The sequence below is a fragment of the Calypte anna genome, chromosome 1 (assembly GCF_003957555.1).
Source record: "Calypte anna isolate BGI_N300 chromosome 1, bCalAnn1_v1.p, whole genome shotgun sequence".
NCBI lineage: Eukaryota > Metazoa > Chordata > Aves > Apodiformes > Trochilidae > Calypte > Calypte anna.
The window spans coordinates 159,509,265-159,523,023 of NC_044244.1; the positions used below are offsets into that span (position 1 = coordinate 159,509,265).

At 35.8% G+C, this 13,759-nt stretch overlaps 1 protein-coding gene across 1 annotated transcript in view; it reads left to right on the top strand.

Annotated features, from left to right (window-relative positions):
* The window catches only part of KLHL1 (kelch like family member 1), a 190,308-nt gene that overhangs the window by 65,818 nt on the left and 110,731 nt on the right, over window positions 1-13,759 (top strand). The window contains 1 exon segment of the mRNA XM_030453206.1: window positions 5,806-6,002. Within this exon segment, the coding sequence (XP_030309066.1) occupies window positions 5,806-6,002 (197 nt within the window).

Here is a 13,759-nt window from a genome sequence, read left to right on the forward strand (position 1 = left end):
TTTTTTTTTCCACTGGGAAAAGAATATTTTTCCTAGTTAATTCTTACGGTATAACTTGTCTTCTGCTTATGGTGGCTCACATGAAAATGTGTGCTAAAAAATCAAGTGATTCATCAGCACTCAAAAGTAAACACATCTTTGGGTCATGCATACTTTTGGGGTTAACTTGGTTTTGCTTTACGTTTTGGCTGTTAATATATTAAGGTGAAGTTAGATAAATGGGAGTAGGCAGAGCCTAAGCTTTTAGCCCAAGTTAAATTGCAGTGTTTGTGTAGGACACTAATCTCTTTGTGTTTATTTGTTTATTTTAATATTTGCAGCTAATCAAATGGGCTGCCTTTCTGAATTTTCACTGATTCTAAGCTCCACACTGTAAGGAAATAAACTCAAGGAGGAGAGGCCATAGAGTGCCTGTCTTCCTCACTTGGACCTGATGACTATGATCTTCAACAAAGAGTTAACTGAAAGTAAAGAATATCTTGGGTCAGGAAAAATCTTTGTGAAGTGAATATTCTGTCTTATCATATTTTCATTTCTGGAAAAAAACTTCATATTTATCAAAAGTGTGGGAGATGATGCAATAAAGAATTTATCTCTTAAGAGAATGGTCAAAGTGGAAACTGTAGCATTCACTTCAGAAACCAACCTGAGACTGAAAGACCTTCTGCTACAGGGGAGGTATTTTTCATTTTGTTCTTTATTGGCTGCTATTCATGGGTGGACTGTGAACAGAGGAAGTGATTGCTACACATAATGTCTTTGTCAGGATTTGATAGTAACAGAGAGAATGGTAATGATAATTGGACCCAAAGAGTGCTAAAAGAGTTTAGAACATTTTCTAGACACCTCATCACCTGATACCTCTTGGTTCCATTGATTCCAGGACTGTATATTTAGGAGCAGGTAAACTAAATTCATATCATCAAACATACCTATCAATAGTGTCTCAGCAAGACAATCCTTTTCTAGTTAAAAGCAAGATATAACCACTCTTAATGAGTAATTAATCTCATTCTAAAGTAGATTAGTAGATCAGATTAAAGATGCTTTAACACCTTCATATTTCTCTCCCTTGACTTTAAAAGGAAATCTCATATGACTAGCTTAGGTGGCTGCCTGGCAGATACACTAGATTTGATAAGATTAATGATAAGCAACGCCAAAAGGATCTGTTACAGCAATAGGAAGTATAGCACCTTTTTAATAAGCTTTTTCTAGACTACACTGGAATTTGATGATGTTTCAAAAAAGCAATTTATTCCTATAACCATGATTGTAAGCAATTCATCTACTATGCAAAATCTGAAAATATATTATATTGATACCATTTATTGCCTTTAATTAAAAACTGAGACCTAATACAGATGTTAAATTACTTTTGACTGGTTAACCTATGGTGAGAAACTTTTCAAAATTACAACACAACTAATCAAGACACAGGAAATGGAAAGGTTAAAAAGATAAAAACCTGATTAAAAGGAATTAATTCTATCTTTTGTTTATTCCTTAACACTTCCCATGACTTCACTGGTATACCCTTACACACAGCTATTTTAACAACATGGAAGAGTCTTGCTAGGAATTAATAAATGGGTAATTAGAGAGAAACTTTATTGTGTGCATGAGGTAAAATGGTATCACCATTTGTTACAGGTCTTGGATAAAACCTGTTGCTTATGCACAGAGCAAATGAGCAGGACCTAATGAGTGATCCCACCATATTTGTATTCATACCTATTTGCTTAATAGTGGTTCAAGGTAATTCCCATGACTCACACATTGACTACATTAACACCATGCCAGTGATTCTCTATGCACAAAATTAGTAGTAACAGTGCAGCCTGAGGAGCAGAAGAAAAAATAAGAGAAAAAGATTAAAAAAAAAGCAAGCACAAAAAAGGAAAAAAAAAATCACAAAACTGACTTTTAGAAAAGGATTTAGCAAAAGATTAAGGATGTCAATGAATTTTTATATATTATCTCTGCTTCACATTTGGTAATGAGGTAATAAAATTTATGTGTTCATTATAAGAATTTATCCTAAAGACAGACATTTTAATTTCTTCATAAGCAATACACATAAAATTTGCTGCAAATAGGACTATAATTTGGAATAACAATTAGAATCCATTAAAGTTCTTTTGATTGTTTTTTCTCAGTTATTTTTTTTGTCCTAATTAATGTAACACAAAATGAAATTTTAAGCTCTGGTTAATTTGTTTTGTGCAGGCTGAAGTACTTGTGCAAGCTTATTGCATAAAAATGTGTGAGATGAAAGGGAACTGAAGAAGCAGTAATATTAATGCCCCCTTCAATATCCTATTAACCATTTTTTGGTAGATGCTTGAATCTTCTGATTATCAAATGAAACTGAAGAGTTGACATTTTATATACTGAACCTCTTAGTAGCTTATTTTCCAAACTCTGACCATGCTAAACACTTGATATCCCAAAGGAATTTGCATAAAAACATCTTAGCATCTGTAAAAAGTGAGTACAGCCCTTGAGCAAATTGGCAAAGTTGCCTTGATGGTTAAAAATGAAGTTAAGTAAGGCTTGAAAAGCATTTGGATGCATTAGATACTTAAACACCATTGAAGCTAATGCTTTGTCAAAATAGGATCCCGGGGAGCCCTATCTTATCATGTTTCCATGGGAAAACAAAACAAAACAAAACCCAAAACCCCACCAGAAAACTAAGTAATAAAAAGTGCAAGATAAGGCTACAGAGAAAGAAAGCTACACAGTAAACTCCTTTATAGCTCATACTGGGTGTCATTTTCTAGCTACTGTCCTAGAAATATAAAACAGTAAATCGGTGTTTCTGAATTTAGTTAAGAATAAGTTAGACTATAATATATTCATATTCCCAGTTATCCCAGAAGCCATTTTTATGTTTCCTCCCTCAATTAATATATGTAAGGTAGAAATTTGTTCATGTTCTTCCAGAAAAATGTGAAGGATCTCCAAAATGGTAATACTGGTTACAGAAAGAAAGATAAAATGTACAAAAGAGATAGAAATTTACATGTAAATCGTATCTTAAACCTACTAGTACCCAACTAGTACCCTACAAGTACTAGTTTTCCTTAAAGTTAGCAACTAATATCTCCAGTTTGAAAATAGATTAGTATCAACTATTTTCATCTGTTTCTTCTCCTAAGACTGCATTTAGTCATAAAAAGCCAAACTGTGACCTTTCTGCATAAAACATGGTGATCTTTCCTATCCCTCTGTCAATCTGCAGACATTATCTGGATCAAAGAGATTTGAAACTCTGTTTTTCTGATTTTCTTTCCATCAGCACATTTCTCAGTCCATCTACTTTTCACAGCTGTTCTGCACATTTTTAATTTTCTTCTTTCTGGTACTGGGATGATCAGTTTTAACCCCAAACCAGTTGTCTTTTAAATATTTCACATGACACAGTGCAACTATATTCTAGATGATGAGTAGTGTGTTAAGCCAGTAGTTACCTGCAAGCATGCAACAAATGTGGGAGTGTCATTGACAAATAAATGAGTCAGCCAAGAACCAGCTGCTGGGTGTGCCTTCTGACCACAATGCATGAATGCATGATGGACAGAAATTATGAGAAAAGGTAAGGTAACATAAAGAGAAACTCCTGTGACATCAATAGAAGCATAAATATAACCACAGGAAAGCCACTGAAATTACACTGTGTACTTGATCTGATGCTCTAATCTTTGCAAAAGGATGTGTTATAACTAAATACAGCAATGTATGGCTTCTCTGTTTCGATCTTATGTTAAAAGCTCCAGATAAAATGAAAGAAGGATAAAAGGTCCTATCTATGTTATGGTTATTGCATTTTGTATTTGGTATTGCAATATAAAGCAGCTTTGCTTTTCTTTCCAATGGTATTCTGTTGAAAGGTCCTGCATTTTGGCACAACAACCCCAGGCACCACTGCAGACTTGGGGAAGAATGGCTGGAAATGATGTGACAGAGAGGGACAGAGTGGTGGTTGACACCTGGCTGAATATGAATCAGCAGTGTGCCCAGGTGGCCAGGAAGGTCAACAGCATCCTGGCCTGCATCAGAAATAGTGTGGCAAACAGGACTAGGGAGGTGATTGTGCCCCTGTACTCAGTACTGGTGAAGCCACACCTCGAGTACTGTGTCCAGTTCTGGGCCCCTCACTACAAGAAAGACCTTGAGATACTAGAGTGAGTTCAGAGGAGGACAACCAAACTGGGGAAGGGTTTGGAGAACAAGTTCTATGAGGCTGAAGGAGTTGGGACTGTTGAGTTTACAGGAGTCTGAGAGGAACTAGGTCTGTCTCTAGAACTACCTGAAAGGAGGTTGTGGTGGGTTGGATGTTGTCCTCTTCTCTCAAATGAACAATGACAGGACTATGATGGCCTGAAGTTTCACCAGAGAACGTTTAGACTCGATAATTAGGAACAAATTCTTTAATGAGAGAGTAGGCAGGTGATACAGGGGGCTGCCCGGGGAAGTAGTAGTTACAGTCACTGGAGGTATTTAAAAACCACGTAGGTGAGGCACTTCAGGTTATGCTCTAGTGGGATAGGGATATATAATTTTTATTTATTTATTTATGCAGTAATCTTAAAGGTCTTTTCCAACCATGACAATTCTGTTATACTAAGATTTTAGAGGTATTGGTAGAATGTGATAGAACTCTTACGATTGCAGATTTCTCTTTATGTGACAGCAAATACAAAATCTGTGTGGGAAAAGAATGAGTTTATCTAACTGCCAAACTATATTACTTTGAAAATAAAGATCAAAATTCAGTTAATCCTCTTCTAGTTTGAAGTTATTTTTCCAAGGTCAGAAAAATAAAATCAGAAGTGTTAGTTTCTTAAAATTTGAGTTATATTTCCACATTTTAATTTGTTATTATTTTTTCCAAGTTCTCCAATACATCCTTATGATCTCTGGTTTATAATTTATTAAATTGTTAATGTAATATATTTGTAAGAGATAGTAATGTGAAAAAATAATTCATTTAAAAATGATGATTGGAAGAGAGAATTATGACCAAAATGACACTTATTTCTCACTAAAAGAAATTTTATCCTTATTTTATTCTGTTTTACCTTTTATTTATTACAAAGAGTATCATTCTGCAAAACAATGACTTATGAAATTACAAAATTTGGTCAAATGTAGGTATTAATTTACAGAAAAGAAATATTATGCATCTGTATATGTTCTTTTAGCTAATATGAAGTCTTTTAGAAGAAATATATGCTGAGAGTACTGCCATATGTTACACAGATAAAATTAATCCCAAAGTCACATTACTAATAATAACACAAAGTCTGAAGATTTTTTTTTTCTGGATATTTTTGAGGATATTTTTATGGTTTTAGTCATGAAGAAATGAGGCAGTAATTTCATTCTTCACATGGGGGTAAATGACTTAAGTTTTACTCCGTATCATTGAAGATAATGCAATAAAAAATTTCAATGCAAACAAAACAAGCAAAAAAACCCCACCCAATAAAACACCACTGCCTGGTTGATTTTAGTCACTTTATAGAAACAAAACCATTATTTTCAAGTATTTTCTTCCTTTTCACACTTTAAAAACCCTATTAGTATCCTAATTATATAGTTGAATTAATAGTATTTTAAAAAGAAAAGTTCAGATCACTGAGATATCCAGTCAGACACTAATCCCCCTTCTCCTCACTTTTTGTTAGTTATATTTATACTGAGCTATGATTGTTTACAAAACATTATTTGATACTGCATGGTTTGTAAATGCCAAGTAAATAAATTTACATTTGTTATAAATCCTGGTTTTTTTAGGCTGCCTGGAACTGAAAGAAGACACCATTGAAAATCTTCTAGCAGCTGCCTGCCTTCTACAGCTCCCACAAGTAGTAGAGGTTTGCTGCCATTTCCTGATGAAGCTTCTGCACCCATCCAACTGTTTGGGAATACGAGCATTTGCAGATGCTCAGGGATGCACAGAGCTTATGAAAGTGGCTCACAACTACACCATGGTAAGACAGTTCTAGAATATATGAATTATGATCTTGTGAATTGTCTGCGCCTTTTATAAATAACAATATCGTGTGTGGTTTTGGCTTGAAATAATTCTGTACTTGTATGGGACTTTATTTCTTAAGTGGTTATTCAAAAACCATAGGAGTGGTGGTTCTTCTCAGCTTCAGTCAAGCCAGGAGAATTGGTTTGCTATGATGAATGCACTGTCTGCTGAGTTAGAACAGCGTATGCCTCAATTAGATGCATGTTCACATGCAGGTGATAATCATAAAACCAATCTGGAAGACCTTAGAATGTTTTTTAAACTTTGTTCCGTTTTGTTTAGCTATATGCAAATTTTATAATTGTCATTGTTCTGCATGGGGACAGTACCAAGGGAAGTGGGGTTTTTTTTTGTCAGAAGATAGGACTTTTAATCATCTGAGAAGCAGGTTGAGATAGAAAGTAGAAGACATGAAGAATTTTATCTGACACGATTTTAATTTTTTTCCAGTTAAACTTGACAGAACAGGTATGACAGTAATATTAAAAATTAATCAAAGTGAATGAAGCAAAAGTATGTTACATATTCCAAAACTATGTCTGAATGGTAGCCATTTGATTCTTCATAGTTTAATAAAATGAAAGACATCTGGCTCATGAAATTAACCTTATACGAAGAGCAGAATACATATAATTTCTGAGAAATAATGGTCTCTTAAGATATAAAAAGAAATTATTATTGATATATTAATGCTGATCAATTATTATTGATGTGACACAGCAGTTTTCAATGAGTGTTCTTTGCTTCTCCAGCAGTTATGTCTTTATTTTATTTATTCTTTTCTGTAACTAACACCATATTATAATATGGTTGAACTGTTTTTCTAACCACTGCAGCTCAGGTAATCCATTTTACACTTATGGACCTAGTTCTGTGTCTGGTTTAAATTTTCTCTGTATTAAGGTATTTTAAATGGAGATTACTGTGTCCAAGCTAGTCATTTTAGCCTTCTTCTGTAAGAGACAGAAGCTTTCAGAACAGAATCCATCTGATCTACCATAGAATGAGTTTGCATTGGAAGTGGAAAGGTATGGGTTGAAAAAATCAACCTTTTTATCAATATATGTTTTATATTTTTATATTGCATTGATACTTTTTGAGGGGGAGACAATATAATGAACAATGCAAAAAAAAATAATTAAAAAAACCTAATAGAGAAACCCCTTGATTTTTAAAAATTCTCATGATCCTTTAAAAATATTGAAAGATTTTTGGAGTGCATGAAATTCCTCATTATATTACATTTGAAGACTTGTTGCTAATACATACCTGATGTATCACAAAGTCCAAAAAGATGTGTGCCCATTTCTGAGATACTAGACATGATATAGCTGTTGCTTTTAGTGCCCAGGTCTGAAATTTGAAGTATATGTAATGGGAAAATCACCAAGAAAAGATGGCATATCTAAAAGGAAGTCAGTTGTAATTAATAAGCAAGCTCTGACGTGACTATAATTATACTTGCAAGCATGTATGATAGTCACAGTTTCTCTTTGCAAAGACAAATAATCACATTTATTCAATTAAGCAATTCCAGTATCTTTTCTGTATGTGATTAAACTTCCAGACCCGTGAAAACATAGTCCTGAAATTCAAGCTTCATAGTGCCTGATATTGTCATAGGAAACATGATGTTGCATTTAGGTGTGAGTTAGGTCATATGTATTTGATTTACTGCTTTGTATTAAAGATTGTGAGCAACCAGTTTTGAGTAGGGGGAAGGATCCCTTCTTCCCTGTCTTGACTACAACACTGTAGATCAGTGAGAATCTGCATAACAGAAAAGTGATGGTTTCTTCCACATGCATCCATAACCAGGAAACACTTCTTGAGTTCCAGGAAGATACCCATGCGAGGGCAGTAAGGGAACAGCACACAGAGACCTTGTGATATGAATAAAAGGCAGAAAAGTGATGATAAGAGCAAAGAACAGATACTTAGTCTCCAAGGTGACAGAAAACATTATTTTTTTCCTTAAGGCTCCAAGGAAATAGTATGGACTGTGATGAAAGAAAATGTTAAGTAGGGCAAGAGGGAGTTTGTTAACAAGTTCCTGTCTTATATGGAGGATTTGAAGGAGAACTATCTTTTAAAGGGGAATAAAAAATCTTTGTTTTTAAAAAGTTCTCATGCTTTCAAGACAGATCCAAGACCCTTGCCTTATAGCTTTTCAGGGTGCTTTCTATAAGAATCGCAAGTGATGCACCTCAGATTCTAGGTCTGTATATTTTATTCCAAGGTATCCTTGCAAAAGTTAATTTATTGTGAAATATTGGTACTTCTTAAACTTTTGTATATTCTGTGGAGGTTTCCTCATAATAATTTATTATTCCTTTAAAGGTGTAGAAAATAACTTGCTTAAATTTCTTTTCATATAAAGGCAAAATAACAGATTAGTGAATCCAGCTTTTTTGTTTTCTAAAGAAAACACAAGAAATTATTTTTACCCCATCATATGTATCATGAATATTGCAGTCAAGAATTGTCAAAACAAAAATTAATATTTTTTGTTCTACTAACCATAATGTGATAGAAAATACAGCTAGAATCGATGAGAAATAACAATTCTGTACCATAATGTTTTTAGAGATTAAAAAAACCCTCAAAGACAAAGTAATTCTATATTAGTTGTGGTATTAAGGAAAAATATAAATATAAATATAAATATAAAGTTTTTTAATAATCTTGCATAGATTGTGTAGACATGGCATATGTGATAGAATGTGATAATTTTGACATGTGTCTCAATTTTCATCTTGGAATAATTTTGCTTCTAGGTCAATTACACAGGTGAAATTAAATATTAATTTATTAAAACCAAACCAAACCAAACAAACAACAACAGAAAAAATTAATTCTTTTTAGCCCTTAGGTGTGATACTCATTTAAAGTGCTGGAACCTTAGGATATGTCTATGACTGCATAGTACCTGCCAAATCTTGTGCAGCTTTCCTCCACTAATTATTTTTCATTAGAAAGTCATTCACAGTTGTCTTCACAGTAGCATTTAATGAAAACAAATATATTTCCATTAAAATTATTTGCTTCATTGAATCTCCATGAATATGTAATCTTCATTTTTCAAAAGTAATTCCTTGTTTAGTGTCAGACTTGATACTTAGAAGTTCTAAATTACAGTGTTGTTCATTAAAAATAATTTATATATATTTATATATAATAAGTTTGCCTTGGGCTTTCACATATTGTAAATTATGAGAGCAAGACATTTGAGCTTGGAGATTTCTTTATATTGAAAAGACCCAAAACCTGCTAAAGAACAGACCACTAAATTTAAGAATCCTGTTGACTTCAGGAGGTATGTCACTTCCAACACGTTTTTTGTCATATTAAATAACTGTTCATTCTCCTTAAGCATGAAATACGTGGAATACATCTTTTCATAGTTGACACAGGTATGTCCAGACTTAATTAAAGTGGAACAAACTTTTGTCAAAATGCAAGGACTAATTGCTGAGCCTTAGGAAAGCTTCTAATGGAAGTAAAATTCATTAACTGTTGCAGTTTTATATCCCTGTTCATCAGCAGACTTAAAATATCCCTGGTATTTACTCAGTCTTCAGTATCAAATATCAAACAGTTCTTTTGAAATACAAAATCTAAGTGAGGAAAAGAAAAGGTGTGCATGGAGCACAGGAGGCAGTGAGAAAGTGAAGATGAGAAAAGCAGTAAAGAAAAACAAGAAACTGAAAACATTTGAAAAATCTCTAGAAAATACAATTTCCAAATAGCAAGTTATGAGGTTAGTGGGGAAAGAGAGGAGGTAGATTTCATTAGAAGTTAGTGAACAGTGAAAGTTGTAAATATCTGTCTTAGCATTCTCTGTACTTTTTATAAGTGGAACTTCGATAGCAACATTTTAAATTAGAGCATTAGAAACAAGAGGTTAAAAATAAGCAAAACTGTAAAGTTTTGTTGGTTTCTTCTTTGAGGAACATCAGATTTAATATGGGTTGTTTCATTTTTGAGGTATCCTCATTTATGCTCATTCTGTCAGTGCAGTGATAGTACAGTGAACTGCATGTGTTGTCTAAAACAACAACAAAAAAGGCAGCAAAATAGAAAATATCAAAAAGCTACAGCAAATGCATTCTTTTAATGCATGTTTAGTGACGTTTCTTTATTCTCCTAGTTACCATGGCTTCCATGCATAGAGAAGCTAAGCTTTAAAGCCAGCAATTTATCACCTTGTGATATGTGCCAGCAATTGGAGTTGTAATGTATGGTCTTACTGGTTTTATAGAGATGAAAAAATTCAAATTTAAAATTGTGAAGGCAATCCTTTTAGAATATATGACCCTTAGTAATATACTTTATTTTGAACTGTATATGCTTATTGTTGAAAGTTTGTAATAGACCATGCCAGTTTAATGAACTTCATGGCCATGAGAGATTACAAGCTTGTCATATTTTTCTCCTTAATTAGATAACTGCAGTTTGATTTAAAACCATGAGATATTCTTTAAAATTTTATTTGTACTTGGCAAGGCTTTGAATAGTTCTGTTGCTCTATCTCCACTTCTGTTGTAAAGATAATGCTTAGAAATTTAGTGTGCCATTCCAAGTTATGCTACAAGCTTCTTCATCTCAATATCCTGCCATTCAACTGCAGCCCGATTGTTTCAAATGAAAAGTTGAAATATTACATATAGAACTGTTTTATCTTTCAGTTACTTACCTCTCAGAGAACTTCACTGGCAGCTCAGTGATCATTTTGCATCTTGAAACTTCATTTTGACCATTGAGATGATAAAGCTTATTCCACATTTTTATTTCACTGTATTCCAAGATGAATTGCTAAACATAAACTTGAAAATCTTCAGATTACTTGGAGGGATTATGTAGGAGGATAGCCATACTTAAAATTTCCCTAGGTAAAAAACCTTATAGGAATGAAGTTATTGATGCATCTGTAGCCCTTTAGTAGTATAACTTATATGTAAATTATGTTACAATTCCAAGCCTGGGAGATGCAGAATGCTTGCAGATTCCTTTGAACGAGGTGGTAGAAGGTGTTTAGTTTCAGTTCAGAAGGTGTTTAGGTGCAGTTCTGTGCTTCACTCTGCAAGGGTCATTTGCCCCAGCACAGCAAAACATTATTCAAACTTAATTATAAACACGTAAGTAATGTCAGTGACATGTACTGATTCTGTATAGACCCTTTAACTTACAGAGAATTCTAATTATACTGCAGATGGAGCAATGATTTTTTATGTGTGCAGTATGCAATTTTTGCAATGATCTTTCATAGTGAAAAGCTTCAGTGATCATGTTATTAGTTATGGTTACTAGCTAAGCCACAGTTTCACAGTTAAAAGCTAGCGGCATGGACTGAGGAAGGAATGATACATCCTTTCCTATCCAGTTGCTTTTATTCTAGCTTATCCTGAAGTATTGAAATAGTTGAAATAATTGAAATATTCCATATTGAAATAAGAAGAATATTATTGGGATATTGATAGATGGTCATGGATAATAAATGAGTTGTGGCAGTACATTCAGACATCAGTGGTTGATTTCAGTGTTAATGTGGCTCTAAGGTCAGATAACAAGTGAAGCAAGCAAGCTCTAGTACTGTAATTTAATGATTCTTTAAAATATGCTATTTAAGATGTTTTATAGCATGGGTCATCAGTTGGCTTTCTGCTATTTAAAATAGCTGACCAAATACTACTCAACAGATACTGACCAGATGACAACTTTGTTAACTTTGTCTGCCTAGACTTCAGCAAAGCCTTTGACACCGTCTCCCACAGCATCCTCCTGAAAAAACTGTCAGCCCGCAGCTTGGACAGGAGCACCCTGTGCTGGGTTAGGAACTGGCTGGAGGGCCGGGCCCAGAGAGTGGTGCTGAACGGGGCTGCATCCAGTTGGCGGCCGGTCACTAGTGGTGTCCCCCAGGGATCAGTGTTGGGCCCAGTTCTGTTCAACATCTTCATTGATGATTTAGATGAGGGGATTGAGTCCATCATCAGCAAATTCGCAGATGACACTAAGCTGGGGGGGAGTGTTGATCAACTAGAAGGCAGGAGGGCTCTGCAGTGGGACCTGGACAGACTGGAGAGTTGGGCTGATTCCAACGGGATGAGGTTTAACACGGCCAAGTGCCGGGTCCTGCACTTTGGCCACAACAACCCCATGCAGCAATACAGGCTGGGGACAGAGTGGCTGGAGAGCAGCCAGGCAGAAAAGGACCTGGGAGTCTGGATAGACAAGAAGCTGAACATGAGCCAGCAGTGTGCCCAGGTGGCCAAGAAAGCCAATGGCATCCTGGCCTGTATCCGGAACAGCATTGCCAGCAGGTCCAAGGAAGTGATTCTGCCCCTGTACTCAGCCCTCGTAAGGCCACACCTGGAGTACTGTGTCCAGTTCTGGGCCCCCCAGTTCAGGAAGGATATCGAGGTCCTGGAGCAGGTCCAAAGGAGGGCAACCAGGCTGGTGAAGGGACTCGAGCATAGACCCTACGAGGAGAGGCTGAGAGAACTGGGGTTGTTCAGCCTAAAGAAGAGGCGGCTCAGGGGAGACCTCATCGCTCTCTACAACTACCTGAAAGGAGGGTGTAGCCAGGGGGGGGTTGGGCTCTTTTACCAAACGACTTTCAACAAGACAAGAGGGCATGGACTTAAGTTGTGCCAGGGGAAGTTTAGGTTAGATATTAGAAAGAATTTCTTTACGGAAAGAGTGATCCGTCATTGGAATGGGCTGCCCACTGAAGTGGTGGATTCTCCGTCCCTGGAGATATTTAAAAAAAGACTGGATGTGGCACTCAGTGCCATGGTCTAGCAACCGCAACGGTGGTTCAAGGGTTGGACTCGATGATCTCTGAGGTCCCTTCCAACCCAGCCAATTCTATGATTCTATGATTCTATGATTCTATGAACTTCATATCATAATTTGTTTTGACCACTATCACCACACTGGTGATATGGATAAATAGATAATAAGATTGGTGCCTGGCCAGGGAAGCTCAGAATCTGTAGTAAGGAGTCAAGCTGGTAACCAATAAATAGTGATGATCCTCAGGGATCATTTTTGAGTCAAATATTGTTTTAATAATTTATTAAAGCTCTAGTAGGTAGGATGGACTTTTCTCTCAGCAAGTTTGTAGTTGTCAACAAACTGAAAGGGGAAGATGATCAATATATTTAAAGTCAGGACTGCTGTTGAGAGGGCAGGCTGGAAAAATGGGATGGCAGGAATATCACAAAGTTCAACAAAGGGATATGCAAAGGGACTAATCACTCCATTCACCAGTGCACACGAGAGAGTAGCTGCTGCAGGGAAGGACCTGAGGGTCCTCATGGACACCAAATTGAATGTAAGCCAGCAATGTACCCTGGCAGCAAAAGAAGGCCAACAACATCCTGGGTTGTGTTAGCGACAACCAGGGAGCTGTAGAAAGTGATCATTCCCTGTTGTGAGACTGCACGTGAAGTGCTGTGTGTACTTTTGGGTTCCTCGGTGTAAGAGAGACATGTATAAACTGCGTGTACATCCATGCTGATTGGATGCTGGAGGACACAGCATATGAAGAAAGTCTGGAGAACCAGGCCTGTTGAACCCATTAAGACAGGGCTAAGGGAGACCTCCCTGATTTCTGCATATACCCAATTGGAGGATACAGAGAAAATGGTGCCAGAATATTTTTGAAGGTGTAGATCATTAGGCAACAGGCACAAAATAGAAAATAGG